The sequence below is a fragment of the Anarhichas minor genome, unplaced genomic scaffold (assembly GCF_050575085.1).
Source record: "Anarhichas minor isolate MPS153535 unplaced genomic scaffold, ASM5057508v1 ptg000024l, whole genome shotgun sequence".
NCBI classification, from domain to species: Eukaryota; Metazoa; Chordata; class Actinopteri; order Perciformes; family Anarhichadidae; genus Anarhichas; species Anarhichas minor.
Genome location: NW_027466470.1, coordinates 18,670,310 through 18,684,806, shown reverse-complemented (window position 1 = coordinate 18,684,806; position 14,497 = coordinate 18,670,310). Strand labels below are relative to the sequence as shown.

At 43.0% G+C, this 14,497-nt stretch overlaps 1 protein-coding gene across 5 annotated transcripts in view; it reads left to right on the top strand.

Moving 5' to 3' along the window:
• Positions 1-14,497, top strand: part of slc6a9 (solute carrier family 6 member 9) — a 76,766-nt gene that overhangs the window by 48,504 nt on the left and 13,765 nt on the right. For 4 of the 5 annotated variants that reach the window (XM_076097652.1, XM_076097653.1, XM_076097654.1 and 1 more), the window contains 6 exons: positions 7,810-7,966; positions 10,547-10,678; positions 10,945-11,215; positions 13,566-13,698; positions 14,009-14,143; positions 14,231-14,334. In XM_076097652.1, coding sequence (XP_075953767.1) covers positions 7,810-7,966; positions 10,547-10,678; positions 10,945-11,215; positions 13,566-13,698; positions 14,009-14,143; positions 14,231-14,334 — 932 coding nt within the window. Of the gene's footprint in view, positions 1-7,809; positions 7,967-9,868; positions 9,953-10,546; positions 10,679-10,944; positions 11,216-13,565; positions 13,699-14,008; positions 14,144-14,230; positions 14,335-14,497 lie in introns of those variants that run through there. The other variant, XM_076097656.1, reaches the window with a different exon arrangement.

Here is a 14,497-nt window from a genome sequence, read left to right as displayed (position 1 = left end):
TTCCATTATGTCGTGTTGTCGAGGGTTATTCTCTAAACCTCTGCTCTGTAAAATGCCCCTTGCACTCTCTTGAAAGGTATGTAAGAAATGTCGTCCGAAGACACATTTAACTTTCTGACTACAGCTATTTCTTGTTTTCCTCCGTGCATTGACTTCCACCTGATACTGACATGTTTGAGACAGCTCTTCCTCTGCACACACTTTTGACTTTTTGTTGTTTATTGTCAAGAGGCCCTCTTGTCTGTTGCCAGAGGAGTACATATATCAAACTGTGGTCTTTGGTTTTTTAACCTCAGGGCAGAGCTAAGTGTCGCTAAAATGCATTCTAAGTTAGTTGAGATCAGATTGCTGGAGCTGCATTTTTGAGCTGCTGGTGTGAATGCAAATGAGTCCCTGACTGCATTTAAGGTCAACTTTGTATCGTGTATAGTATAGCTAACAGACGTATATATTTCAGCGGAGGTACCTAACACTGTCGCGTCTTAAAGATAAGATTGATTATGTCTCATCGAGACACAATCTGGAACAAGGCCACAGCACCGTACGTACGCACAATGATCCGACCCTTCTGTTTGAGTCGGCTCAGCCGTTGCCATCTCGAGGGCCGTTGAGAAGCAATCAGAATGCGCCCAATCTTCTATTCAGTATGTTTAAGCTCATCACATTTGAGTCATTTTATTTTATTCTTAATCTGTCATTGTCAGATGTGACTCATCAGCAGGTTCCCCTTTTGAATGCAATTAAAATAATGAAAATTTGATTTTAAGTGTCACAGTAATGTAGTTCTACATTTGAACTACAGAAACTTGGGCTTTAACTAAAAACTAAAAATAATTGTATTTCTTTTATAATATGCCCAATATGAATTATTTTGTCATTTTGATTCTATGTATTTTATCAGGGTGTACAGTGTTGTGGAAGTACTTGAAAAGTACTACTGGACCCCTTTGAACCCCTCCCTGACTATCCTAGCTCAAACACTGATCGTCATTGCTAGAAGTCTCAGAAAAGTTCAACATTTTACTTTTTAGTGTTTGTGCATAAATCAAGATAAGCAAGAGTAGACACCTTTGTGTGTGTGTGTGTGTGTGTGTGTGTGTGTGTGTGTGTGTGTGTGTGTGTGTGTGTGTGTGTGTGTGTGGTGCCTTCAGTAGTATTCCAACAGAGCGAAGAGTGAGATGTCATGGATGTGTTAAATGATAACAAGGTAATTAACTGTGGAAATCACCTTTAATGGTACATATGTGGAAATTAATAAGGTATATAAATATTAAATTCGGTCCACAGTCTAAAATCCTATATATTACATTGTTTTTCTTGCTGAAACAAAAAAAAAGTATTCTCACAACCTTTACTTTACTCTTTTTGACATACACCTGTACCTGACAATTGGGTATCTACCCACAAGTGCATGTGCAATGATATCATTGTTTTGGCTTAAAAGGCAAGTCAAGCTCACTTTGAGGGAGATTTGCCGATGTGCACAGAGTTCAAAGGGAAGTCACATAGGTGTGTGTTTTGCCATTTGCTAAAAGTGAGTTTGTAGTTTAGGGTGCCTGCTAGCAGCAAGGCTGACTATAATCCAACAGGCTTAATATCTCCTTGGCATTCACAACCTATGTGCTTCAACGACAAAATAATTGTATTATGTAAAATTGTATTTTAGCAAATAATTGTATTTTTTTTTTTATAGCACAGTTAGAATATAAAAGCACCATATATTAACACACTTCTAAGAGGAAGCTCATAACGGGGCATGGTTGTTGTTTTTTACAAAATAAAGCATATATGAATTATGTAAGAGCGGGTATGTCAGAATGTATTTCAAAATGTTCTAGTTCTCGCCACACTCCACTAGACGGTGTCTTTCACAGACATAACTTGACATTGTTTTGATTTGACAGAGTCATGCTGGTAACTCTCACATTGCTAGTGCGTGTGTAAACGTGAGTTTGAATGTGAGTGCGAGCTCTATGCAGTCTTCCCACATAGCTGAAGTGCTCTCTTTGGACTGTGAGAGGAGGGAGGATGAGTGGCAGCAGGCTCGAGTGGAAACACAGCAGGAGAAAAGGGCATCTGGGATAAATCTGAATTAATGTTGCTGTGAGAGGAAAATCCATATTTATATTGTACTCATCTGTTATTATATTTATCATTTAATTTGACAAAGTAATAAGGTTGTGATACGTGACACAGATGCCCATCTTGAAACAGTCAAACAGTGCTTTGAGTCTGCAATACTAGATGTTACAGTGTTACCGTCTATTGTGTTAGACGTTTGATACAATGTTAATAGTAATGTCCAGAAGTACATTTTTACCTTCCTCATCCTTTTTTGCTTGCGTTCAACAATGCTCTGTTTCCCATTCAACCATTCTCACACATGGTGACAGCCACAGCCAATGCTTGTCGAATTTAAGAGGGGTAACTCAAAGCTAACTCGACAGTAGAGGGAAATTCGATTTTCATTGCAGCCAGATACAATAAAACGACAACAGGTACTTTGAACACAGCTACAAATGTACCTAAAATAAATAAGCATGAATAACCAGAAAGACTGAATGGATAAGTTAGTTAGGTTGTAAATAAAAGTGCTAGTGTGGTAAGGTGATACATGATTATGGAATAATAAGAGAATTGTAATAGAGCAAAAGTGCTCGAGTGCACCGGATGTGCAGAGGAACTGTGTCTCACATCACCAGCATTCTGTCCTCCACCTCCATTTGGATCCAATGACACACCCAGTCTTCTTTAAAAGTCTGTTGGCGTCCTTTGCTTTGATGCATGCGCCCCAGCACAGCACAAACAGACTGGTAGAACACGTGGAGCCATTTGTTTCATACGTTGAAGGACCTGAGCCTTCTCGATAAGTCAAATAGCAACAAAACGTTGAGTGATGCCACCTGTCAAGTTGGGCAGACACAAATTACCCATTTGAATTCCCATGGAATGAAAATTCTGTTTTTCCATGGGTCCAGGCTGATCCGCTTTAGCCATGCCAAGCCACGATGACATCAATCTCCACTGCAGCCTCACAGCAGGGGATTTCTTTCCCCCCCGATAACCTTACTATATAGATAACAGTACTTGTGCAGCCTCTACCTGAGTCTCTGTGGCTGTGAGTTTAGTGCCACTCCTGTATTCCTGTTTGTGCTTTCAGAAATCAACCTTACTTTACTGTCACGGCTGTTTAGTTGACAATTTATTGTGAAGAACTTGTAGCAAATGCAATGGGATTGTTACCAAGTTAGCTGGGCTTCATTAGCAGTTCTATTGAGGGTCTAATTATTTCGATATGGACATATTCTGCAGTGTGAAAATATTGCAGGGAGGAACAGGATCACCAACCTGGAAAGTACCACAGGCAAGAGGATGTTACATATTTTGGACCACACCTTATCCACACAAGCTTTTGTTAGAAGGTTAATATTTACTGTTCTTTCAATTATTTGACTGAATTAAACCTGGGTGTTTGTACTGCATTAACCAGTTCTGCGCTGGCAGGCATGCATCTGCATGAGTGCGTCTGTGGTCGACCGTCAAAACACAACGCATTTAACCGAAACACCAAGGGACCTGAAAACCCCACTAAATTGTCTTTTTGGTTTTGCCGTTTCACCAATCGATGCCAGAGGCGCCTCAAAGCGGTACCCGTAAATCGCTTTGAATCCCAGATCACCAAGTCCTCTTAACGCACGAATACAAAAACATCAACGCGTCTTCGCCCTGTAACCGGTGGGTTCTTGTGTTGATTCCATTATTGTCCGGCAAAGTGAGCGCTGTGACTCGAATTAGACCCTGGAGAGAAATCAACCTTACTTTACTGTCACGGCTGTTTAGTTGACAATTTATTGTGAAGAACTTGTAGCAAATGCAATGGGATTGTTACCAAGTTAGCTGGGCTTCATTAGCAGTTCTATTGAGGGTCTAATTATTTCGATATGGACATATTCTGCAGTGTGAAAATATTGCAGGGAGGAACAGGATCACCAACCTGGAAAGTACCACAGGCAAGAGGATGTTACATATTTTGGACCACACCTTATCCACACAAGCTTTTGTTAGAAGGTTAATATTTACTGTTCTTTCAATTATTTGACTGAATTAAACCTGGGTGTTTGTACTGCATTAACCAGTTCTGCGCTGGCAGGCATGCATCTGCATGAGTGCGTCTGTGGTCGACCGTCAAAACACAACGCATTTAACCGAAACACCAAGGGACCTGAAAACCCCACTAAATTGTCTTTTTGGTTTTGCCGTTTCACCAATCGATGCCAGAGGCGCCTCAAAGCGGTACCCGTAAATCGCTTTGAATCCCAGATCACCAAGTCCTCTTAACGCACGAATACAAAAACATCAACGCGTCTTCGCCCTGTAACCGGTGGGTTCTTGTGTTGATTCCATTATTGTCCGGCAAAGTGAGCGCTGTGACTCGAATTAGACCCTGGAGAGAAATCAACCTTACTTTACTGTCACGGCTGTTTAGTTGACAATTTATTGTGAAGAACTTGTAGCAAATGCAATGGGATTGTTACCAAGTTAGCTGGGCTTCATTAGCAGTTCTATTGAGGGTCTAATTATTTCGATATGGACATATTCTGCAGTGTGAAAATATTGCAGGGAGGAACAGGATCACCAACCTGGAAAGTACCACAGGGGGGGGGGGGGGGTGAGCATGTGTGGTCTTATATAAAGCCCAGATGGTCCCAGAGAAGCATGTGACATAGAAATGGAGGGATATGGAGAGAGGGGTGTCTGTCTGTCTGTCCGACTGACTGACCCGGGGGCTCCCGGGAGCCAACACCACAGGCAGACATCGAGGTCAGTCGAGGGAGAGAGGGATGTCATGACAAACACAACTTTTGCCATAACGGCAGACCACAACCTTCGGAGAGTGTGTGAACTGTGGGTCATACTCTTACCTGTGGCTGGATGGATCAACAGTGATAACACAAGCAGATACAAGAGCTGCGCTGCATTCTAGTCCACCGAGGACGCTGTTGGTGGAGAAATTGTTCTGCACAGCTTTTGTTTTGGAATTGTCTTGTTGTTGCTGTTAGATGCTGGGCTTTGAATTCACGCACATGGACATTTCCCTGGTGTCTTTATGTGCGAGCGCACCGGCAGTCATCAATTAACACGATGAAACATATGCATCAGAGTATAGACCACCTCTTCAGAGCTTTCCACCGATTTCTTACATAAATGCCAACGACAGCATGAAGTCTTTCACATTCAATGAGGCCAAAATAGCAGAAGTTATAATTCATGATTATTTATAATTTGTTCTGTTCAATTATGAGGCTGAATAGATGCACGTTTTCATACTAATTATTGCGTCTGTATGAGGTACACTGCAACAACACAGGGCCTAGTTTTCAGAATATAAGAACAACCTCTACACATGCCCTCTACTTTTGAACTCACTGAATTCAAACTAGTCGATTTAAACTGTGTGCCTGCCTATTCCCCGCGTTTTCTCTCCTTTTCTGTTCGTCAGCGGCGTAGAGCCGAGCCCGGCTGTCAACCTGCGCGCTCACGCATTGCGTGCGTATCTTTCGATAGAGTCAGACGTACAAGATGTACGGCCGAGCTCCGGGCGCAACGAGAACACACACAGCTGCACTCGGCCCCTGCTTGTCCCCGGCCGCTCCTTTTCCATTCCAAAGTCGGCCCCCGGACGGAGACGGCGTAATGCGCGAGCCCCGCTGCGATGGATGGGGTTTCTGCTCGCACACTGCTGTGACCGTGGCCTCTCTCCGAGCAGCCTCCCCCGCCCCCGCCAACAACACTTTGTGTTTGCTGATCTTCTTGTCCGTCCCACCTGCAGCCCCCACTCCAGCACAAATAGAAAGGGTCAAGGATGCCGGAGAAATGCTCTGTGTTTTTCCCTCCTGACATGCAAACACAGCCGGACTCAAAGACAAACTACGGAGCTTTGTTTTTTCTACATGGTTGTTTTTGCTGTCCGATGTTCTCTCTCTCTCTCATTAGTCACGCTTGGCGTTGCATCAGAGTTGAACTACAGCACCAGGGGGAGGCAAAATATGGAGGTTGTTGTGTATTTTTTTTTCTGTTGACACTTTTTGCTGAGGAACAAGATCTGGCTCTGCGTCAGAAGCGGTGCGTTCCTTCAGGAGAAGTGTGTGTTTGTGTCTGAGCAACAAGCTATCCTACAGGGATTGGGCGTCCTGCGGCGGTTTTACAGAATTTGAACAAAACATAATTGTTAATTGTTTTTATACAAACTCCGCTGCAACATCTTGGTCACAAATAAAGCTGGGTTTGTTTTGGGGTTTTTTTCAGCAAAATGACTCGTTTGCTGCAAATATGGAGACCGTTTTTATGACCGGCATTCACGGTTTTGTCTGGCTATTCATTCATTGAGCCTCTGAAAATCAGGCTCTGCTCTACGCAGATAACGTGGGCAGCATGAATGAGTGAATGAAGGTTTTATTAGTGTGCACACAGCTGTGCCTAGCCCGCATAGACACCATCAGTTCATATAAGCCAGAACCAGAGTGCTGCGTCTACATTTTCAAACATAAAAAATTCCAGAAATCTGATCTCCAGTCCTTCATTGTTTACAACTAAATTATTAAACCACTCACAATAAAATGTATTAAATGAATACTGGAAACATCTGAGTAAATAGTAATTAAATAGTCGATCTTGCCTTCCTTGTAAAGCTTGCAAGCCAATTATTCAACCATCTGTACTGAATGTTTCAGGAATGTGTTGCACCATTTCATGGAAAAGTGACTATTGAATCATCATAGTTTGTACGGTACAAAAGAAATTGGGACTTTTCACTTTAGCCGAATCACACAGGAGAATACCAGTTCTTAACTCCAGATAAAGAAGATGTAACGTGTGATTCAGGGCCAAACTTTTGTTTTATATGCATATATGTCCTTAATTTTGGCTTTAACAGGATATCTTTAAACCGTTTTTCCTGTTATGCAGCATAACCACCTCTTCAAAAATCGAGGATTGAGCTCTTTTGCCCTTGGTGAAATGAATGGTTTACTCCACGTAAATATCTTTTCTTTTGTTTTCTCCTCTGCCGTTTTAATTTGGCGAGGCCACGGACGGATCATTGGAAGCAAATATGTAAAATAACCAGGATCATTACATCATTTTAGTTTGTTAATAACTGATCCGAGAGCCGTCTTTACTCATCCCTACAAGTGAAAGAGTGTACCGAGATTAGCAGTGTCTATTTTTTTTATCCGCTAGAGCACGAGTGTCTTCACGTGCGCCCGCAAAAACCGACAGACAGACCCAGCTGAGGTTAGGAAGGAGGTCAGGAGAGAGGGACCATCTGATGCCAGCAGATGGAGTGATGGAGGGAGGGAGGAGAGGAGAAGAGAAGCTCGGAATCAGGACGACAAGACCAAATGCTTATCGGCTGTTCTTAAGGCGCAGATTTCACTTTGCATCCCGTCTGCTCCAGCGCGCCCACCTTATGCCAGACTTTGGGGGTAGAGGAGATAGTATGTTACAGAAAGTATTTAATAAATGTGAGTGAGCGTGGCTCACGAGTAATTCCACTCCGCGTGCGAATATGTTAATTATTCACCCTTGTTGCGTGATACAGATAAAAAACACAGCTTTGAATACAGCCATTTGGCCAAACAAGGCCTTTCAGGATGCTCTTCTTCGTCGCAGCATCCACTTCTGATTCGGTAAAATAGGTGTGTGTGTGCAGTGCAGTCGCTGGACCCGCCGCCGAGGCGTTATCTCAGAAAAGCATTCGCTGCCACCCGAAGTCACCCTCTGTGTCCCTCCTTGTCATTGTTGTTGTAGAACGGAGCAGTTCCAGGAGAGCCAGCGAAGAAGGATGAAAACTCCCGGAGAGGGAACTGGGGCAACCAGATCGAGTTTGTCCTCACCAGCGTGGGCTATGCCGTGGGCCTGGGCAATGTCTGGAGGTTTCCCTACCTCTGCTACAGAAACGGAGGAGGTATGCACGTCTACGTAGAGCCCAGTTCATTTCTACCGAGTTATTAGTGGAGGACTTTATTATCGCTGGCCAGTGACACTGGCCATAAATGCTAAATGCTAAATGATAAATGCTGCAGAGTGCAATTTAAATGTACATGCGGTACATAATACGTTCATAGAAAGAGTTCTTCAATTCATGACCACAGAATCAAGTGTAATGTTTTGACTCCCAACAGCTCTAGAAATAGAAATAGAGCACAGCTACTGGGTTGCACTGGCTATTTGTAAATCCATCACCAGGTTTGTGTGTAATATACTCGATTCATTACAACAACTAGCTGATTTCAAACAAGTGATTTGTTAAATCAGGTCACTCCATTAAAGATCAAGGAATGTCTCAGCCGGTGAAGACTTGTAAAACGGTTGCTAGGAAAGCATCTGTTGCGTAACTTTAAATGTAACAGTTTAAAGGGATAGTGCTGGTTTTTAGTATTGGGGTTGTATGAGGTACTTATCCATAGTCAGTGTCTTAATTATAGTAGATGGCGGTCAGCACGCCTCCAGTTTGGAGAAAACAGACAGGAGACCCAACACTGGAGCAAAGCAAAAGAAAGGCCCACTTCAAAAAAATCCATATCAGTTAAAGTGTACACTGTATGTAGGATATTTTCATAGCTTTAGTTTGCCGTTAGACAGCACTCTCTGACGTGGGAAATGAAGCCGTTCTATTCGTGTACGCTCGCTTCAAAGCCACCAGACTCCTGCTTGACAAAAACAATAATTTGACCCTGCAGAACACAGAAGCTGCTGTTTCTGGTCACTTTGTTTGTGTCATGTTGTGACTTTGGTGAATCCGAACTACCCCTTTAAGAATGAAAACAATACATTCAAACCTTTGTTTTTTTGCACACAGAAGAAATGTGTGTGATTCACTGTTTGAATATTTATATTCATACAGCTTTAGAATGAGAGGGAAATCTTATTACAAAACCTAACTGACTTTATTTGGTCCTTTTAGTCTGATCATCATTTGTAATTGAAAGTATATTGTGTATTTTTGTAAAGTATAATATAATCTTCCCAATTTACATCGCTAAACAGATCGGATGTATCAACCATATTCCGTATTAGCGCACTTACTTCAATCCAATGCATCTTTACGAGCATCAAACTTAGTTTTGTGTGACTACATGATTGTTAATTGGGGTGTGAACGTGGTCGAAATGCGTCTGAGTGCACAGAACGGATCCAGCTGCTTCTCGCTGCCTCCGCTGACGTGCTGCTTTACGCTCTGCAGCCTCGGCTTTCAACGCGTAAGAACATGATGAGAACAAACTACATCGAAGTCTTTCTGCCCTCAACTCAAATGCATCCTAAAAACTCTGCATTAAATGGACTAAAGTGTGTTCTAAATAGTGCTAGAAAATGTACCACAAAAGTGCCAAAGTATGGCGAAAGTCAGAGTTTGGTCAGGGTCCCGTAACTCCGTGACTCAGACCTTTCCCACTTCAGTTCATATAATTATGGCGCAAATATTTGGATTAGTGTTATGCATGTGGAAGACCTATCACTCCCGTACAAGGATGCGGGATATGTAGGTCGTACATTAGCTCACACACAGCTGCAAATGGGGCGGAGCGCTCAGGAGAGCTGAGTTTTAACCGGCAACTCAGCGAGAACGATAAGGTTTTGGTATTGTATATTCTCAGCTGGTTGCACCGACCCAGTTTGCATGCGGACGCTCATACGAAAGCACACACACACACACACACACACACACACACACACACAGACGTTCCCTATAGATGACTGTCTGCTTTCTGGTTCAGTCTGAACAGAAGAGAAGTTCACACTAAAACTTGCACAGGATGGAAAAGGAATATTAATCATAATTTGGTTTTGTCCCATGTGTTATAATTAGTTTGTTGCTGCACCGCGGAACAGACTCAGCTGCACATGCAGTGACCTCTCTGCTCACCCAGGGGAGGTCGCTTTGACAGATGAGGTCTCTGTTTTCTTTTTTTAAATGTTTTCTTTTTTTTGCGGATTACAAATGTCATTCAAGTTTTGTTTTTACATGTATTTGTTGTGTGTATATGACTTCATTACGATATATTTCTAACGTTACCAATTGCAGTGTGTTGGTCTTGCCCACGCGTATCTTGGAGTTAGAGGTAGAATCCTTTCATTCCTAGCCAGTTATCTCAGCCAACACTCTTTCGATTCTTGACATTGTTTAGATATATAATTTCTGATTTATTTAGTCTGTCACTGCCTATGGATCAGGTTCCTCCACATTCTGTACTGTTATCTCGCTCTTCTTACTGTACAACTGTACATAGCATAGAATGTAACTGACGTTGTATTTGCCTGCTTGGCTTCTGTGCTTTTGTCTGGAAAAAAAAAAAACTGTCCTCGCCGCAACGGTAATAACTACATAATGCACAAATTAGTAATCTTAGAATGTAATTTTCTGTCCTCTTGCATGGCTCACTGTGTGTCTTAATGCTGCTCATATGCAACTTCTGGTCGTCCCAGAGCAGGGAACATGACCGTCACTGAGTGCCTGTCCTATTGGCTCCCCCCCCCCCCTATCCAGGTGCCTTCATGTTGCCGTACATCATCATGCTGGTGTTCTGCGGCATTCCTCTCTTCTTCCTCGAGCTGACCTTTGGTCAGTTCGCCAGCCTGGGGTGTCTTGGAGTATGGAAGATCAGCCCTATGTTCAAAGGTTGGTGCCAATGTGTTTGTGGACTTGCATAAATCCCATAAATACATACATTTTTGGGGATAAAATGTATATATTTGTGTTGACAAACTCACAAATGATTGTGAAATGTAACATATATATCGGCCAAAAGGCTCTGAGTTGAACTTAGCTTAGCTTAGCTTAGCACTTCTATCCTGAGGATGCAGCATGACCCATCATGTAGAAGCCGTCATTTGCCTCACATCCAAGTTCTGCTGTTCTCCCATCCTGTCCCCTTCTCCCTCCAGGCGTGGGCTATGGCATGATGGTGGTGTCCACCTACATCGGGATCTACTACAATGTGGTCATCTGCATTGCCTTCTACTACTTCTTCATGTCCATGACTAACTTGCTGCCGTGGACCTACTGCAACAACCCCTGGAACACACCGGACTGCAGTGGGGTGGTGGGCAATCGGCTCAACGTTAGCTTCGCTAACGCTACCACCAGCCTGGTGGCCGGGGTGGCCGAGGTGGTCAACCGCACCAAGAGGACCAGCCCCAGTGAGGAGTACTGGAAGTAAGTCTCTGAAGTACACCGACAATATGTAATTCATTAATAATTGCTCACCGAACCCAAGATGCAGGAATATAGTGAAAAGAGTATCCTCGTCATAGTTTTAACTGAGCACGGATAAGTATGATACCACTCTTTGTTTTGGCCAACCTATGCAAGTAACCTCTTTGGACCCAGGTTTGCAGGGCTATCGTACTTGACACAGAGGTCAAAAGTGTCGTGTCCCTGTGAGATAAGCTCGCCACAAACATGCCTCATTTGCAGAAAGAACTCAAATATTTGGACTAGATTTTACTGGCAGCGAAGTTCTGAGCAGTGTGGGACAGCGACATAGTGAGGGACACGCAGGAGGAGTCCGGTTTTACAATGGCACTCTTTGGGACAGCTCTGCTTTAATGGTGCAACCACTAAGCACTTATCAAATCAGCGTTAAGTGCGAGGTCATGTGTGGAAGGTCAACGAGGGTGTTTCCAAGTGCACCTGCAATTGAAGCTCGTATAGAGTCGGTGCAGCTGTGTGGAAAAGGCTTTGGCGAAGTGAAATATACATCAGTGTGGTGATCGATTATGCTATAGTACATTACACATCTGGATGAGAGGGAGAGATTCGCCTCAGATTTGAACTGTCTCAGGTTGTGAGTACAGAGCAACGGTTTAATGGACCAGAAGTACAGATGTTTTGTTTTTGTTTTGTTTTTTACAGCAGCCTGGTGTCGGTCGCACATGACTTGATCAAGGTCCCAAGCAGTGTATCATCATGTGTAATGGGCGGCCGTGGCTCAATGGGTAGGGAGGGTCGTCCGGCAAATGCAAGGTCGGCGGTTCGATCACTTGGCTGTGCCGAAGTGTCTCTGAGCAAGACACTGAACCCCTAACTGCTCCCCGGGCGCTTCTCAGCAGCCCACTGCTCTCAATAAGCTAGGGATGGGTTAAATGCAGAAGTTACATTTCACGTATGTGTGTGTGTGTGTATATGACGACTCTAATAAAATCTCCTTTTTGTTTTTTTGAATGGCTCTGCATTTCAGATGTAAAACGCAAATCCATCCTGCTGCTTTCAGCTTTGCCTTTTTAATTTGCATTAGACTTTTAAAAAAAATCTAATACTGGTGTTTTATTCAGTATTAATTGTTAGTTTCGGCACAGGTCGACTGTAAATGCAGAAGAGACGGTTTTAACCAAAATACCATGACTGTGCCTCGTGCTGTCATTTCTCAATGCACCTGTTCTTCCACCTTTGCACCTCGCGGGATCCGTGAACAAAGCATAGTACGTTTTAAGCTCAGGGCAAAACCAATGTTCAGGCACCGCTCTTGTTAGTTTGTATTGATGTTAAAAAAATCACAGATGTGCAGAAAGAGAGCATTAAACAAGTGTCACTAGGAGGAATGTTTGTTTGGCTAATCCTAGTTAACACTTTATTGTCTGTGGCATGATTATCCTCAGTGTTTCATGCATATTAATACTGTCATTTAGTATCACTTCCATTTAATAACACCCTTAAGTAGTATTTCAGAGTAAACTATGTTTGGGGGAAACTAGAGCCTCATTTTTGTTAATGTCCCTCTCTGGATCCCAGGTATTCATTGCTTTCTGTCTTTAATTCCTAGTTAGTAATGGAGCAACACCGGTCACCAAAAAGCCAGTAAATGATAATTTTTCAAAAAAGAACGTAGCCCCGTGAATGTCTTTGTTCATGGCTTTAAGTATCACATGGATTGACTTGAGCAAAGACAAATATGGCTGCAAGCAGCAGTGATCGAGGTCTTTGCTGATTGAGAATGAACTCTTGAACGTGTCTGTCCTAACTTAAAACTCTTTGGAAACTGATAAAGTAGCACAGGTATTTGAGAAAAAACTGAGAAAAAATTGCAAAATGTGACATTTTTAGAGCATAAGACCATTGGAGCAAAGGTGCAGTTGAACGGAGAGACTAAAATGCCACAAGCATTTTGACACTATGCCAAGCCGTTCTCGAGATAATGGTACAAACTTAAACTTGATCGTTACAGCACCACCTTGAGGTCAATGAGTGTCACTTTATGTGCCTGAGCAGTAAGTGGAATTTGACAACCCAGCTGCCAATTTTGGCTTATATTTTTGGCTTCACCAACTCTTTTAGAGGAGGACAAATAAGAAAGAAAAGCAGCTTTCGCTGTGCTTGGACCCCTGATTAGTGTCTGCTGCCTGCTGAAGAAAGTCATGTTTGCTTAGCTTAGTCATTCAGGGCTTATGTTGATTTTAATGTTTGCAATGCAAATTTCTCATGAAAAAGTAAAGCAACAACTGACGTCCTGAGTTCAAAGACCTGTAAATGTCAAATAATTGAACATGTGATTCTCTCTCTTTCTCAGACACTATGTGTTGAACATCTCCGATGATATCGGGAACTTTGGAGAGGTCCGTCTCCCTATCCTAGGCTGCCTGGCTATTTCCTGGTTTGTCGTCTTCCTCTGTCTCATCAAGGGAGTTAAATCCTCTGGAAAGGTCAGTCTCTCACACACACACACACACTAATACTCATAGATAGACATCAAGGCTTGACCACATGCGAAAACAGACATAATATTGCTGCAGTAAGTCTATTTTCATTACATTGCATTACGCATTTCTTACGGGCATTCTTGTCTTTCTTGTCACAATGGTAGGTTTTGCTAAGGAAGATAACTACTTCCAACTGATTTCATCACATGGTCTGATTATCTGTGTGTGTGTGTGTGTGTGTGTGTGTGTGTGTGTGTGTGTGTGTGTGTGTGTGTGTGTGTGTGTGTGTGTGTGTGTGTGTGTGTGTGCGCAGGTGGTGTACTTCACAGCCACATTCCCCTATGTCGTTCTGACCATCCTGTTCATCCGCGGCATCACCCTGGACGGAGCCATCAACGGCATCAAGTACTACCTGACTCCACAGTGGCAGAAGGTCCTCGATGCAAAGGTATTCGCTCAAACACATAATATGGGGCAGATGGAAAGATGAATTCTTTGCTCTACTTCTGACTGTATGTGGTTTTCGGTTTTGTAGGTGTGGGGAGATGCGGCGTCACAGATCTTCTACTCCCTGGGCTGCGCATGGGGTGGTCTCATTACCATGGCCTCCTACAACAAGTTCCACAACAACTGTTACAGGTTGGATAAACAAGAAAGACCTTTGCTGCTTTGAGACTGTTTTGACATTTTCTTTACAATATTTTAGGAGATACGCTTGTTTGCCTTCTTGCTGAGAATTAGATGAGAAGATCGATATACCACTCTCGCACGTGTGCGGCTGGAGCCAGAATACGGTTAGCTT